Genomic DNA, 13,704 nt, shown 5'->3' with positions numbered 1-13,704 from the left:
GCCACGTCCGGTCAGCCCCATTGAGGCGGTGGAGGTTGTTCCCTCCCTCCGGTCGCGTTGTGATCGCTCCCGTGGCCGTTGTTCCCTTTCCATCTCCAGGTCTCGTGTTGGCAGCTCCAGTGAGGCGGCGAGGGTTGCCCGGTAATCGTGGTGGCACACGCTGGTGGGCGGATGTTGGGGTGATGCATGTCGAAATGCCTAGGGCGGTGGTGGTGGTCGTGGACTGGGAGAAATTCATGTCGGCTTGCCCGGCAGCGATGCGGTGACGCCTGTGGGCGCCATCGATCCCTCCTGAGAGGCGTCAGATGTATCCCTTCCCCACCATTCCCCGTGTACTGGGGGAAACCCTAGAACTTGTTCGGGCAACAACGACGCCGCCATCTCATTCCTTCTTAAAGGTGTTGCTTGGTGCACGGCACTTCGGGATGCTGGGAGCGTGGTGGTACTTCTTCGGAAGGTGCAGCGGTTGCCGGGCTTTCCTTTTCTCCGTTGATATGCCGATGTCGGCATTTATTTCTCTTCTTTTTTCTTTTTGTTTTTTCTTTTGGGCTCTGCTATGCTGTGGCCCCAGCAAACTGGATGTATCGGTTGTCTACTTTATATATAAAGCGGGGGGAACTCCTTATTGTACAACGGTTCTAGCAGAAATTTTCTTGTTGGGGGAAGGATTGAATCGATCTCGTTCAAGCATTCTCTGCGGGAAGCTAATCAATTGGCGCACAAGTTAGAGCGTTATTCTTTTGATTCTAAATTTATAATTTCCTGGGATGGTAGTCCTCTCAGTGTTATTTTGGATGAAGTTTTGAACGATGCAAGTTTATTCACAAATCAATAAAGTACACCAGAGGGCTTTCCCCGTAAAAAGAAGATTTTACTGCACTTTGGTCAGTATGAGTTTAAAACATTTTGTAACTAAGCATAGCTTATAAATTGTTAAGTTTTCGTGGTGGATATTTTCATTGGATCGGGTTAGGTGGATATTTTCATTTCAAGGGAATAAATCGGTGGCAATTTCGCATAAACAGCCCCTAGTACTGTAATAAGCTTCAGCCAAGTCACGACTCCAGGTTCGCCTCGTTCTGCTGCTCCTGCTTCTTCTCCGGCACGGCGTCTTCCGCTGGTCGCTCCTAAGATCCTCACACCACCCCGCCGCGCCCAGCCGCGAAGGACAGCGGAATGCTGCAGTGCGTCTTCCTCCTCTCCGATTCCGGGTAATCTCAGCGCCGCAGCCCTCCGATTTCCGTTGCCCCACGCCTTTTCCGGCCGGATCCCTCCGACCCTTGGACTGATCCGAAATGAATTTGATGCGATTCGTTGGGCTGGGCTTCCGGGATCGGCAGGGAGGTGATGGTGGAGAAGCAGATGACGGCGCACCGCGTGGACCGCGCCATCTGCGGCTGGTTCTGGGAGTACGTTCTCGCCCACGCCGCCGGCGACCCGTCCAAGGTAATAAGTACAGCCTATGCTCCTGCACTTCCCACCTTTTGTTCAGCACTTCTTGGGAAGCTCCTAGTAGTTCTTGATTCCCGACGCCCTTGTTGTGTATGGCTTGCTGAATTATATTCTGGGGACTCCTGGGCTAGCCCAAGGTTTCAGCATCTTGTGCCATTGCTGCTGCTATTGTAGAGAAATCTAGCATAAACTAGTGAATTTTGAGCTGTTGTAGTGTTGAGCTCATGCCTATTTCTTCATTGGACCGCCACTTATTATGTTTCTTGGACCCTGGAAGGTCTTGCAGGTTGTGGTGTCCCCAACACACTACTTGTTTCAAGTATATCGCAGTGGGGTGACGTTCTTGGCGTGCACCCAAGTGGAGATGCCCCCCTTGATGGCTATCGAGGTCTGTGCTTCATACCCTTACACACTTTTGTCTTTAATTCGGTATCGTTTGCTTGCCTACAAGACATAGTGTAACATAGTTGCCTAAGAAAAAGCTACTCAATCTGATCAGTTTTTAATTGGGGTTGGGATTGCTCCCTGTTTCCTGCCATGCATGGTGTATGCTTTGATATGATGTTACACTTTTTCTGAAGAGTATGTGGCATCCAAAATCACAGCCACAATTAAGCTTGCCGGTTTATCAATAGTCCAATACATGATATGTATGAAATAGCTAATATTTCTAGAACTTGCTATTGACATTCCAAAAGCCTGTGTAAATGTAAAATTAAATAAATAGCCTGATAGATGATACTTCATCATGGTATCTGTTTTGCAAGGAAACTAATATAATCATCTACATTACATATGCTAGTTCTCATGCTGAAAAATACTAGTGGAAATGTGTTAAACCTGCTCATTCTGATCCAAGAGTTGTACTTTATCACCTATATGATTTTGGTTTTCTCCAACTTGAATCAGGCACTCCATTCTGTGCAGTAGTTATGTTTAAGATATGTCTGAACATAGATCTGTTGCAAGTTGGCTCCCATGTGCACTTTTTTTAAGACATATAATGTTATATTAAACAGCAAGACATTAAGTACTCTGGGATGTTGAATGCATTTTCAGTAAGGATTTGCAGGTTGTAGCTAAGAAATGTTATTGTTATCCACAAGTCTTTCCCTGCCTGAAATGGTCAATATTGAAGTTACTTCCCAAAGTTATCTATCCCTGAAATAGCAGATAGCCTGATTGTCTACAAATTTTAGCTTCCGTTCCCTTTCATACGGGTGTGCTCATATGATTCCATTGTATCCAGTTTCTCTCTCGCGTGGCTGATGTCTTGACAGATTACCTTGGAGATATAAATGAAGACACAATCAAAGACAACTTCGTAATTGTTTATCAGGTATATTTTCTTACCCCTGTCACATTATAGAGAGGTAGAAAGCTCATGAAATTTCAATACATAAGGCTACCTATTTACTTCTTAAAAATTAGGTGCTTCTATCCAAGTACTCTGTTTCCATCGATTGATGAAGGCAATGCATATGCTAGTCCACTGTTAAGTTCATTCTGTCAAAGCAACATCAAACCAGAATGTGTGTTGCATTCGAACTTTTAATAACGATCATCAAGTTTAATCCATGATTGGTAAAACCGAATATGTGATTTTTATATAGGTTTATATTCTTACATTAATCCAGATTCTAGATGAAATGATGGACAATGGCTTTCCACTAACTACTGAGCCAAACATCTTGAAAGAGTTGGTTGCCCAACCAAATATGGTCAGCAAAATGTTGAATGTTATGACTGGTAAGAGTTCTACTATCGGTAGCAAACTTCCAGATGCAACTGCTTCTTTTGTACCTTGGAGAACAACAATTGTCAAGGATGCAAGCAATGAAGTCTATGTTAACATAGTTGAGGAACTAGATGCATGTGTGAACAGGTATTCTGACCTTTTTCCTTTTAGATGCTCTAGATATAGTAAATTTCCTCACATCTATAAATTTGGCTTTTAGATCCCTTGATCATGTGTGAACAAGTATTATGTTCACACATTTTAGTTTTCTATAAGTAAATAGAAGTTATTATCAAATTTGTGGCTTTGGCTTACAGTAACACTTTGTTAAACTATCTGCAGGAAACTAAAACTGGACTTTAGTATATCGGAAGTACCGACTACTGAATGTTGTGTTTGAAATCCACCATTAGCTAATATATGTCTCACTAAATATTAAACACAATTTAAGCTCGAAGATTTAATCGAGTAGGTAAAGTGGTGGTTAGCAGTGTAGAAGGACATATATGTTTTCTTCTTCTTTGTGAGGAGTAGATCCATCTACCTCACTTTATTGTCTTTTGGCTTCCATGACTCTGAAATAAATTTTCCGCTGTTGACATCTTTATTGGTTGACCGGATTTGCAGGGAAGGGGTTCTAGTGAAATGTGAGGCATGTGGTGAAATTGAAGTGAATTCAAGTCTTCCAGGGTTACCAGAGTTGACATTGTCATTTGCAAATCCTACAATTATCAATGATGTGAGGTTCCACCCTTGTGTCCGATTTAGACCCTGGGAAGCCAATCAGATCCTATCATTTGTTCCTCCTGATGGGCAGTTCAAGCTTATGAGTTATAGGTGCATAAATATCCACTGTCAATGGGTTCTTCTATGTTTTTGCTATCTTGGGTTGCCTGTTATATATTCTCATCGTTTGATTGCAAATAATCAGGGTTAAGAAATTGAAGACCACACCAATTTACGTGAAACCACAATTATCATCTGATTCTGGGAATTGCCGTGTTCATGTGATGGTGGGGATTCGGAATGATCCTGGGAAACCTATTGATTCTATAATAGTGCAGTTTCAGTTGCCTCCCCTTATTGCTTCTGCTGATTTGACGGCAAACCACGGCACAGTCGACATCCTTGCTGATCAGGTCAGTACATTGCTTACCACCAAAGTTCTATAACTTCGATTGATACTGGTTTTTTCGTTGTCACACGTGAACCTATGACCTAGCTCCCTTCTTAAGGAAGCTAGGAACTAAAAAACGTTATGGTGCGCTGGTGAATCAATCATATACTAATTGATTTTTACTGAATAAATATAATGTTTTCTACACTCGAGCACTCTATATACGTTGAAATGTCTGTCTAATAATAGCATCTGTTTATTTATGCAGACCTGTGTGTGGACAATTGGGCATATTCCGAAAGACAAAGCACCATCCCTCTCTGGAAATCTACGTCTCGAGGAAGGACTCGCTCATCTGCATGCATTTCCAATATTTCAGGTGAAATTCAGGATTATGGGGGCTGCGCTGTCTGGGCTTCAAATTGATAAACTGGACGTGAAAAATACACCAAGCGCACCATACAAAGGTTTTCGAGCCCAAACTCAGGCTGGAAGGTATGAGGTCAGGTCCTAGGTTCTCGCAGAAGCCTCAGCCACCACATTTTGCACCCTAATTCAACATGGTGCCAGCCCAGAACCTTGGGGCTATCGAAGGTATTAGTGTCCATCCATGCCTAGCATCCCTATCAAGGTCAACATTCGACATGCATACATTTTTTCTGGTTGGGGCGACGGCGAAGATTTCTCGTCTGTAGATGCTTAGCAGCCCATGTATCAAGATTTTGAGTTGTGCTGTATCAACTTAGGCTAGAACAATCAGTTAATCTGTCGATGTTCAGTCATGTAACTACCGGCAGTTAGAAAATGGGTGGTGTTTTCTTTTCTCCAGGCTTACAGCTATTTGTATGCAGTTGTAATTTGAGAACAATTGTACAAAAGGATTAGGGTTGCATGTAAATCCTTCTTTTTATATGAAAGATAGACATTGTTGTTCGAAAATCAGTTTCTGAGCCCGAGCTCACATGATCCTGAAATCTACACCACCGATTCACATGTGGATCCGTGCCACCCAGTGTATTTCACTGTCGTATTCTCATTTTCCCACTGAACCGCTGTAGCGTAATCATTGCAACGGCGCGTTACAGTAGTGAGGTGGAACATGCAGCAGGCTGATGGATCAGCGTGTTTTCAGAGCCAGGCTGAGCCATCCACTCCACCGGTCTCCAAACGGTGCGTAGACGGGCTGGCTTTAAATGCACCCACCCATTATCTCGCCCTCCACTTCCATCCAGACGCACTTAAACAGAAAAATCCCCATTTCATACGTAGCGGTGACCATTGCACTAGCCCTCCAAATCCAGTGAGAATCCCCATTTTAAATGCACATAGTTATTTTTTCATTGCCCCGGCAATCACCTCTTGCTGAAAAGGAGACCAAACTGAGTTTCAGCAAACTGCAATTTGTTCAGATAAAAAAATGGCACATCGAACATGTCCTAGCAAATATTTTAATTTGACACTTATGTTACAGTCTGCCAAATGCATGTCACAAATTATTAAGAAACAAACCTATGTTTACAGTCTGTGACGTGCCTCTCCAAACTGAGGAACAAGCCTCGATCAAAGCTCACAAAAACACACCGGAAAATCCTCGGAACTACAAATTATCAAAATTCAGTTTTCATGTTTCAACAACACCCATCCGCCTAGTGCAAGTGGTCCGACGATGTCCTTCCATGCCGCAATTTTTGCACTTCCCAGGCCTCCGCGTTTTTTTGGGTGCATCCCCTCTTTCAGGACACGTAGTCCGCTTGTCGCCCTCTCGACGACATCTGTACTATTAAAGCAGAATCGAACGTCGTGATGATTCGATCTGCTGTTTCCCATGTACGATCGGATCTCCCTTCCACGCGCGCGTAAGAAAAGCAGCCCACCCCGCGAATGATCGGTACAACGTGGCCCCATCCACGACCGAACAGAGAGAGAGAAAACTGTCGCTACACACGCACACACACGCCTCCGTTTCTCCTCTCTCCCCAAGTCGCTCCCGATCCCATCTCTCTCCATGAAAAGTTGCCGCCGCCGCCGGCTGTGCTCGTCACCCCGCCTCCTCTCCATCCGCTGCCGCGCGCGGATCTAGGTGAGGCGTGTCTCCCGTCCCTTGCGCCCGTCGTGGAAGAGAGGGAGAGAGAAAGAGAGAGGTGGGAGAGAGAGGGAGGAGCAGACAGCGGGGGCGCTGGCCTAATCGCCGATAGTGGAAGATGAGGTCGTGGTTCCGACGCATCGCGGGTCGGCGATGCTGAGGCACGGCCGTCGACTTCCTTGTTTGCTTCTGGCCGCAGGCGCACCTTCTCCTCATGTCACCCAAGATGGTCTGTAGTCCATCACGGTCATCATAACTCCAAACGCCGCCGTCGTCGTCTGACGTGCAGTTCAGGGCGGCCATCAGAAAGAGCCTGATATGCCGCCGTTATGGAGAAGCTCTCGGTTATGGTGAGATATATACTGTGTTTCCTTTTTCTTCCAGACTTTAAATTCATTGGTTGATATGATTTTTTTAGGTTAGGGTAAATGGCGATGATTTCGGATAATCTGGTCTAAGAGCTTGTGGAGACGAAAAAATAATCCTAATCAAGCAGTTCGGGAACAGCAATGCCAAGATTAAGTTCAGCAAGGAAGCCAAACGACATTTTACAGTGTCTACTCTCACAAGTACTCTGCTAATTTGCTTGGTAGTTGTTTGCCCTCTCCTGATCGAGATGAATTATGGATGTCTCTTGTGCCACTGATAGATTGGTTTGGTGGTTGGTCTGATTTTTCACGCCTGGTAAACAAGAAGGTTGCTAGCTGCTTATAAAGATAAGCCCGTGAGGAGAACTGGATATATATGTAATGTTAACTCATGTTCAACTGTTTTGCCATTTCCCCTGAAACTATGCAACTGCGACTGCTCCAGTCTTTGTTGATCTTAATGTAAGACCAAGAGATGAAGTGTATTGCTTATCAAATTCTGTTGTTTTCTTGTCAGATGAAAGAATTTAATTTTAGGATGAAAATTTAGCATTTAACAAATCAAGCGGTCAAGCCACTAAATCATGATCCTTTAATGTTATAGTACAGCTATGAAAGGATGAGATACTTTTGGTTGCATGCTTAAAGAGAACTACTTGGTACCACAAAAACTGGGCACCGAAGTAATTTTGATTGGATAATAATTTATGCACCACAACATAAGTGGATAAACTCCTCTCACATGTTTGCTATTTCCTGCAAACTTTTCCTTTTATTTGTGCAGGAACTTCTCAGTATATATTTCCTTTCCGTTTGCAATCTGTGGACCATCACTCTGTGTAGTACAGTCAGTATATACTTTTCCTTTTATTTTTAAACTTTTAAACTACCTTAGAAGCGACGATGAAAACTTAACATCAGTGCACTTTTCTATATATTGTATTCTGACTACCCTACTCAATCGCTAACCCAGCGAGGTTAAAAGCTTGCCTTGCCTTTTGACTTTTTTTCTTGTGCTGGTAAGAACAAATGCCAGTTGTTATCCTCTTGTCATGGCCCTATTAAATACAGTTATCTCTGTATAAAAAATCACATATATAATGTGTTTCATAATAGCATTGTAGGCAAAGGTTTGAAACACGCAGTGATCAATATTTAGACAACAATTTTCAGTACAGTATTCTGAGGAATACTAGATTCGTGTGTTGTTTCATATGCTGTAGTTTTCTGCTTGACATGAATTTTTCACATGGAAAAGGGCTAAGTTTGGTGGGCTTTGTATTTCTCATCACTTTGTGTTTATTATTTTGTAGTCCTTAATTGCCATCGTTAAGGTCAATTAGTGCTAGCAGTTAATGCTCTCTGTTCAATTCTGGGGTGGCAGACCAAGCATTGCAGAGCTTCGCATTTTAAGAATCTCAGGTAATATGATTCTTCTATGTAGCAACACATCTGCTTTTAGCAATCTTTAAAGTGAATGGTAATTTATTGTTGTATTTCCAAGAATGGAAATTGCAATTGCAAATGATTTTTTTGATCAAAAATTTAAACTTGTTCGCAAGTAAATATTAATTTTAGTTTACAAGTAAACAAGCAAAACTTTTTTTTTTAAATAAACCTTTTCTCCTTAATTTTTACACTATCTCTGTTGATGCAGATAGGAATTTTAGTAACTTGAGAAGGTTGGCCGCCGAGAACTTCATTTATGCACACAACCATCCATGGATTAGATAGGATGTATGATGCAGTGGCTACATCGACCACCCTGAGCTCGCCGATGAATCCGGCCGGGCACATGATGCCATTAACAGCAAGAATGACAATGTACCTTCGTGCAACATTTTTGAGCTATCATGCTCTTATCTTACCAAATGGTATCATTGCCACCTAGCAAAGAATGTTGATACTTGAGCGCACCCTCTGATATATACTTTCTAGCCAGCTACAGGAATGAGAACCAGCAGGAAACAGAATGCAAGGCTCGTCAGATGGGTACCAAGAAAAAGGCTGGCCCCAAAACCTGCAATGTGTTCCTTCTGTTTGAAACCTCGTGGACTCAAGCTTCACGTACAATCCAACACAGAGATCACATAAAAAATTCCAAGCATGGCAGGCGGAAACAATAGAGAAAATGAGAGGAAGACAATAAACATGTACAATGACATGGTGAGAGGGAAAAAGAAATACAATGACATTCAGTTTATTTTAACCCATTCTCTCTTCATTCTTTCTCTGTCATTCTCTTTTCTTTCTCACCCTTATGTCTAAAATAAACCGGAAGAGCATGGCAGAGGAAGACAATAAACATGTACAATGACATGGTAAAAAAAATACACATGACACATTTAGGTTCATGTCTTTTTGTTATTCCCGTGGCAACGCACGGGCATCTAACTATGTATTCCAGACTGCTAAGCCTCTTCTATTTTTTTCCTTTTGGCATGGACAAGGATTCGCCTTGAATACTATTATGTAGAGTACATCTTTGTAGTAGTTCTTTTTTTACAACAGAGTACATGTCTATAGTTAGCGTGGAGCGATAACTCATCTGTCATTTGCACTTGCTGTTTCATATGCTTTTATCAATAGTAAAGCTTCTGGGATTACAATTATAGTGGTTTACTTGGAGCTATTTAGTTGGAAGAAAACATAGATTAAAGATGGATATATCAGATGCACCTGCTTGATAGGATTCTTATTTAGTTATGTGGAGGCAGTGATGCTTGCTTTGATGTGGATATGTGTATTTTTTTTTAATATTTGCTTACTTGCTACTTGCTTGTCTATCAAGCTACTTTGGTAGATTTTAGAGAGAAATTTGTTTTTGAACAAGACTATCAAGGAAGCATCATGGCAAAGATATATGTTGCATTACTACAGTTGAGATAATTGATTTGATTATAATATGTCAAGCTTCAGAAACTTCACTATGTACATTGGTTTGGTGGTTTAATATTTGTCACACTATAGTAATAAGCAACATACGACACATAAATTCTTGATTTTTTTTCTGACTCAAGATCTCTACGCCTAAATTTATTGTTTTGTGGCACTGTGCGGACATTTTTCTCTTGGTGACCAATATCCCTCAAGCTATACGAGATTTGATTAAGAACATAAGGATACTTTTTTTTAACTCGTGATGATAAGTATGTATATCTGGAATTCAAGTTTGAGTCACATGTACTTGGTTTAGTAGTACTTTCCGTTCAAAATAAATGTCGAGTTTTAGTTCAAATTTAAACTGACACTTATTTTGGAACGGAGGGAGTACATTGTATAGGGAAGAAGGTATCATACTATTTCGTGGGGTGAACGCTTTAAGCAGGATGGGTTGTCAAGGCTTCAAGTGGGTTAGTAGATAACAGCGAGCAACTAGCAAGGTTGGATCAACGTTGGAGGGGAATAACAATGGTGAGCGGTATTTAAATTTATGTTCCGTGGCAACGCACGGGCACTCAGCTAGTATGTTGCAGAATCTTGTACGCTTGCTCAGCACTCATACGGTGCCTTCTCTCTGCTTCTCTGGTACTGTTAGCCATGCAGAGCATTCACACTGACAGGGTTGGCAGTGCTAATGCATTTTTCGGCAATTTCGTTGCTTGCCAACACAAGCAATCTCTCCGTTCCTAGGTAATGTACCAGGAACTAAGCCGGCCATGCGGTCTTCAAAATCCAGACCATCCCTCCTCTCGGCCAAAGGTGTTCCACTCACCATTAAAGCATCCAGACCAACATAAATGTGATCGACAGCCTCTGCACTTGCATCACCCAAACGTACTACATCCATGGCTTTCAAGTACAAGGTGGAGTGCCTACACGTGAATGACAGGTTAACTGGATCATCTCTCTGGTACTGAACCAGATGTTGGGGTAGTATGTCCCTCACGTCGTTTGTCCACCGCTTCAATATATGATTAGCCGGGATTTCCTCAGCATGAAGTATTTCCATCACCTGCGTCAGTGCAAAAACGTTTTAGTTTTGTTGGTCGCCGATACATTTTCTTTTCTAACGAACGGAGTTCATAAGTCAATTTACCCTTAGAACATGGCAGCATAACATCCCAGTGTGCTTGAACTGTCCACATTCACACGTAAATTCTTCTTTGTCTTCACTTATGTTCACCTCATACTCAACCCTGCTCCATTTCTCCCTTTTTGCTGCATTGTTGGGCACTATGACATACTTCCTCATCTTCTCTATTTCAGTGACATTGTACGCCGCCGCTTCAATTCAGTCCAAGCTCAGGCCTTATTACACTCTTTGTTGGCTCCTCCGCGTATTTGCGGATCGACTTCTCCATAGCACTCATCCTGGAAGGGCATGGCGTCCGATCTGGTGGTGCACTACCCAGCCATAACCTGTAGTTCACGACAACACCATTAGCAGTCTTCAATCTGTTGACGATTTTTTCTGTTCTATATAACCCAAGTCAGACACCAAGACAGCACAACTCAGAATTGAAATGATAGCCCAAGGCTCCAAACGATTCAGATGCACACAATCCATTTGTACTAACCCTACGTTGAATGAAACCCAGACATTCTAATCTACAACTGAACTTTTTTTTCAGCACCCAGTAATGTGTAGGCACCAGACATTAAGGTTAAAATCCTACAGCACTAGGTGTTTGCGCTGAATATATGCTCGACATACAGTAATGCGCTGGTACTAAAGATAAACGTTAAATTCCTACAGCACCAATATCCTGCAGTCATACCTTTTTGTCCAGGAGTTAAATGTATATACCCCCTTGAACTCTCACATTTAGACCACATAACCCCCTGGACTGAATTTTGGCCTACTTAATCCCCTGAACTTGCTTAAACCGGGCAAAACACCCCCTGGGGTCTGGTTTGGTGGTTTAGGACGGTGGTTTTGGGAATGTGCCAGTGGCCCCTGCCAGCAAGGCGTGTCGGCTGGATAGAAAAGGCGCGGAACAGCTGAGGGCCTCCAGAACTAGCGCGCGAATGATGTTCCCCCCTCTCTTCTTCCCTGAGCTAGGCTGAGGGTTCATCTTCTTTTCTTGCTAATCCTGCTCGAATCCATGGCGGCACGCAGCACAGGAAGCTCCTGTTCGTCCCGGTCGCCCTGTTCGTGGTCCACAGCACAGGCCTCACAGGCAGCTCCTATTCGTCCCGGTCGTCCTGTTTTGCAGCCCCGCTGCAACATTGGTCCTCCGATCCCGTATGGAGTCGCTATATACAGCAAATGCAGCTAAGGACGGTGATATTTCCTGCAGTGTTCTCTTTTTCTGGTTGGATTGACTTCCCTTCTCTGTTTTCTGATTTGGAATTTGTGTTCAGATTTTGCAAGAATTTTTGGCTCAGAGACGAACTGGAGAAAGAGAGAAAAGAAGTCTATCATCACGATCTTACAGAAGCAACGCACAAGTTTGAAATGCAGAAATTGCAGAAGTTGCAGTTCCAAGCTTTAGAAATAAAATCATTGAAGATGAAGTCAGATTGGAGTTGGTTTAGCAAGATGTGGTGGTTCATTTCCATTTCATTTTCCACGTTTGTTGGTAGGCTCTGTCAAGCAAGTGAGAATGGCAATATGATGACTGTGATTTGGGGTAGAAGCATTAGACAAAAAAAAGTATTTTGTATCAGGAGTACCTTTAGTATCAGTGACAATTTGTCTGAATATTGTCTGAAAAAATTCAAGAGTTTGTGTGTCTGAAACGAGTTTGTATGTGTATTTTCACTTTGACAAGAAAAGAACCAATATTATCTGCCATAGGCTGACCACAGCAACATTACGCAATAATCTTGGCACTGAGAACAAAACAACATTCATTATATATATAAGATTATATAAGATGCACTCAGGTTCAGTTTACATAGTTAGACTGAATTTTACAGCAACATGCATGAAACTTGGCATAACAGCAACACGAAACTTGGCTTTCAGTTCACATAGTCAAGACTGAATTTTACATAGCCTAAACCATAAACTGAAGTTTAACATGTCCAGAAGAGAAAGCTACAGCCACTGGATCTTTGACATCATCTTCACATATCCAAAAGACAAAGGTACAGCCATTTTTTCATACAAATCCTAACTCGGACTAGGCAAATGTATACATATTTCAAACGTTTGAACTACAAAAGCCCCCTAAAACCGTCGGGGCAGATGATCATCAAACCCTAGTCCCAAAATTGGAGCCCCACAAAACCACCATAATAAATAGCAACCACGGGCGACATTTCAATGCATCAGAACAAGAGCTTTTCACATTGGGGGATGAAGCACACTAACCTGATGGACGCCTGCCGGTGAGATCCTTCAGGGCATGCCAGTGCTCCTCGCCCTCACCGCGGTGGTCGCCCAAATCGCCGTTGTGGTCGCCAGTGGAGAGGGAGCGGGAGGGAAGGAGGTGAAAACGTGACACAGATGGAACCGAGATGGTCTGCTCGCAATTAGACCGAGTCCACCAGGTCCACCCAGGGGCCTGTGGATTCATCCTGTCGGTGGACTGCGCGGACCTCGTCGGCGACGAGTCCGGCCTTCATCGGATCCCAGCCCTTGCCGTGTCATTGCCTTCACCGGCGTTTTGCGGACCACATCCGGAGCCAGCCTTTGTGTCCGCCAGCACGACTGCTCCCGAACCGATGCTTGCCAGCAGGACCAGAGGCACCGGATCTGGCTGTTCATGGCTGTCGGCAAACTCCTCTCGCAGGGGGGATCTGAGTAACAGATAGCAATGGTGGCGCCTAGGCCCCGTCAGCGGGCATAACAAATAAATCTTGGTCAAGATAAAGCAGCAGATGAGAGATGCCTAACCTATCAACCGCATCCAAGAGGAACTCCATGCCACCATCCTCCATTATTTGCGCGCAGTGACTGCCGGTGTAGAACCTGCGCCGCCGGGAGGGGGTGGGGGTGCCGCCCACATACTAGGCGGATCGGGGGTGCCGCCCCCGTTTGCACACGCATAACAAA

At 43.4% G+C, this 13,704-nt stretch overlaps 2 protein-coding genes and 1 long non-coding RNA gene across 4 annotated transcripts; 2 read left to right on the top strand and 1 right to left on the bottom strand.

Moving 5' to 3' along the window:
* Positions 1-1,028: 1,028 nt before the first annotated feature.
* ZIP4 (Clathrin adaptor complexes medium subunit family protein) lies at positions 1,029-5,246 on the top strand. 2 transcript variants are annotated; one of them, XM_048681412.2, is made up of 8 exons: positions 1,029-1,211; positions 1,341-1,446; positions 1,730-1,840; positions 2,702-2,791; positions 3,090-3,337; positions 3,818-4,027; positions 4,122-4,329; positions 4,576-5,246. In XM_048681412.2, the coding sequence occupies exons 1-8, from the start codon at positions 1,177-1,179 to the stop codon at positions 4,819-4,821; spliced, it is 1,254 nt and encodes a 417-aa protein (XP_048537369.1). In that variant the 5' UTR covers positions 1,029-1,176; the 3' UTR covers positions 4,822-5,246. The 2 variants fall into 2 exon arrangements, with proteins under 2 accessions (XP_048537369.1, XP_048537359.1); XM_048681402.2 differs by having other exon boundaries at positions 3,066-3,337.
* Positions 5,247-5,956: 710 nt separating this feature from the next.
* LOC147991546 (uncharacterized) lies at positions 5,957-7,255 on the top strand. The gene is made up of 2 exons (XR_015603524.1): positions 5,957-6,740; positions 6,809-7,255. It is a non-coding gene; the product is annotated as an uncharacterized LOC147991546 (long non-coding RNA).
* Positions 7,256-8,415: 1,160 nt separating this feature from the next.
* On the bottom strand, positions 8,416-13,225 carry LOC125515956 (uncharacterized). The gene is made up of 4 exons (XM_087538717.1): positions 13,021-13,225; positions 11,110-11,120; positions 10,798-10,992; positions 8,416-10,713 (listed from the first exon to the last, which is right to left on the bottom strand). Exons 1-4 carry the CDS (start codon positions 13,223-13,225, stop codon positions 10,333-10,335), a joined length of 792 nt encoding a protein of 263 aa, XP_087394843.1. The 3' UTR covers positions 8,416-10,332.
* Between the last annotated feature and the right edge of the window lie 479 nt (positions 13,226-13,704).

The sequence above is a fragment of the Triticum urartu genome, chromosome 1A, assembly GCF_056163025.1.
Source record: "Triticum urartu cultivar PI428250 chromosome 1A, HENAU_Tu73, whole genome shotgun sequence".
Taxonomy (NCBI): Eukaryota; Viridiplantae; Streptophyta; class Magnoliopsida; order Poales; family Poaceae; genus Triticum; species Triticum urartu.
This window is presented reverse-complemented; position numbering and strand designations above follow the sequence as displayed.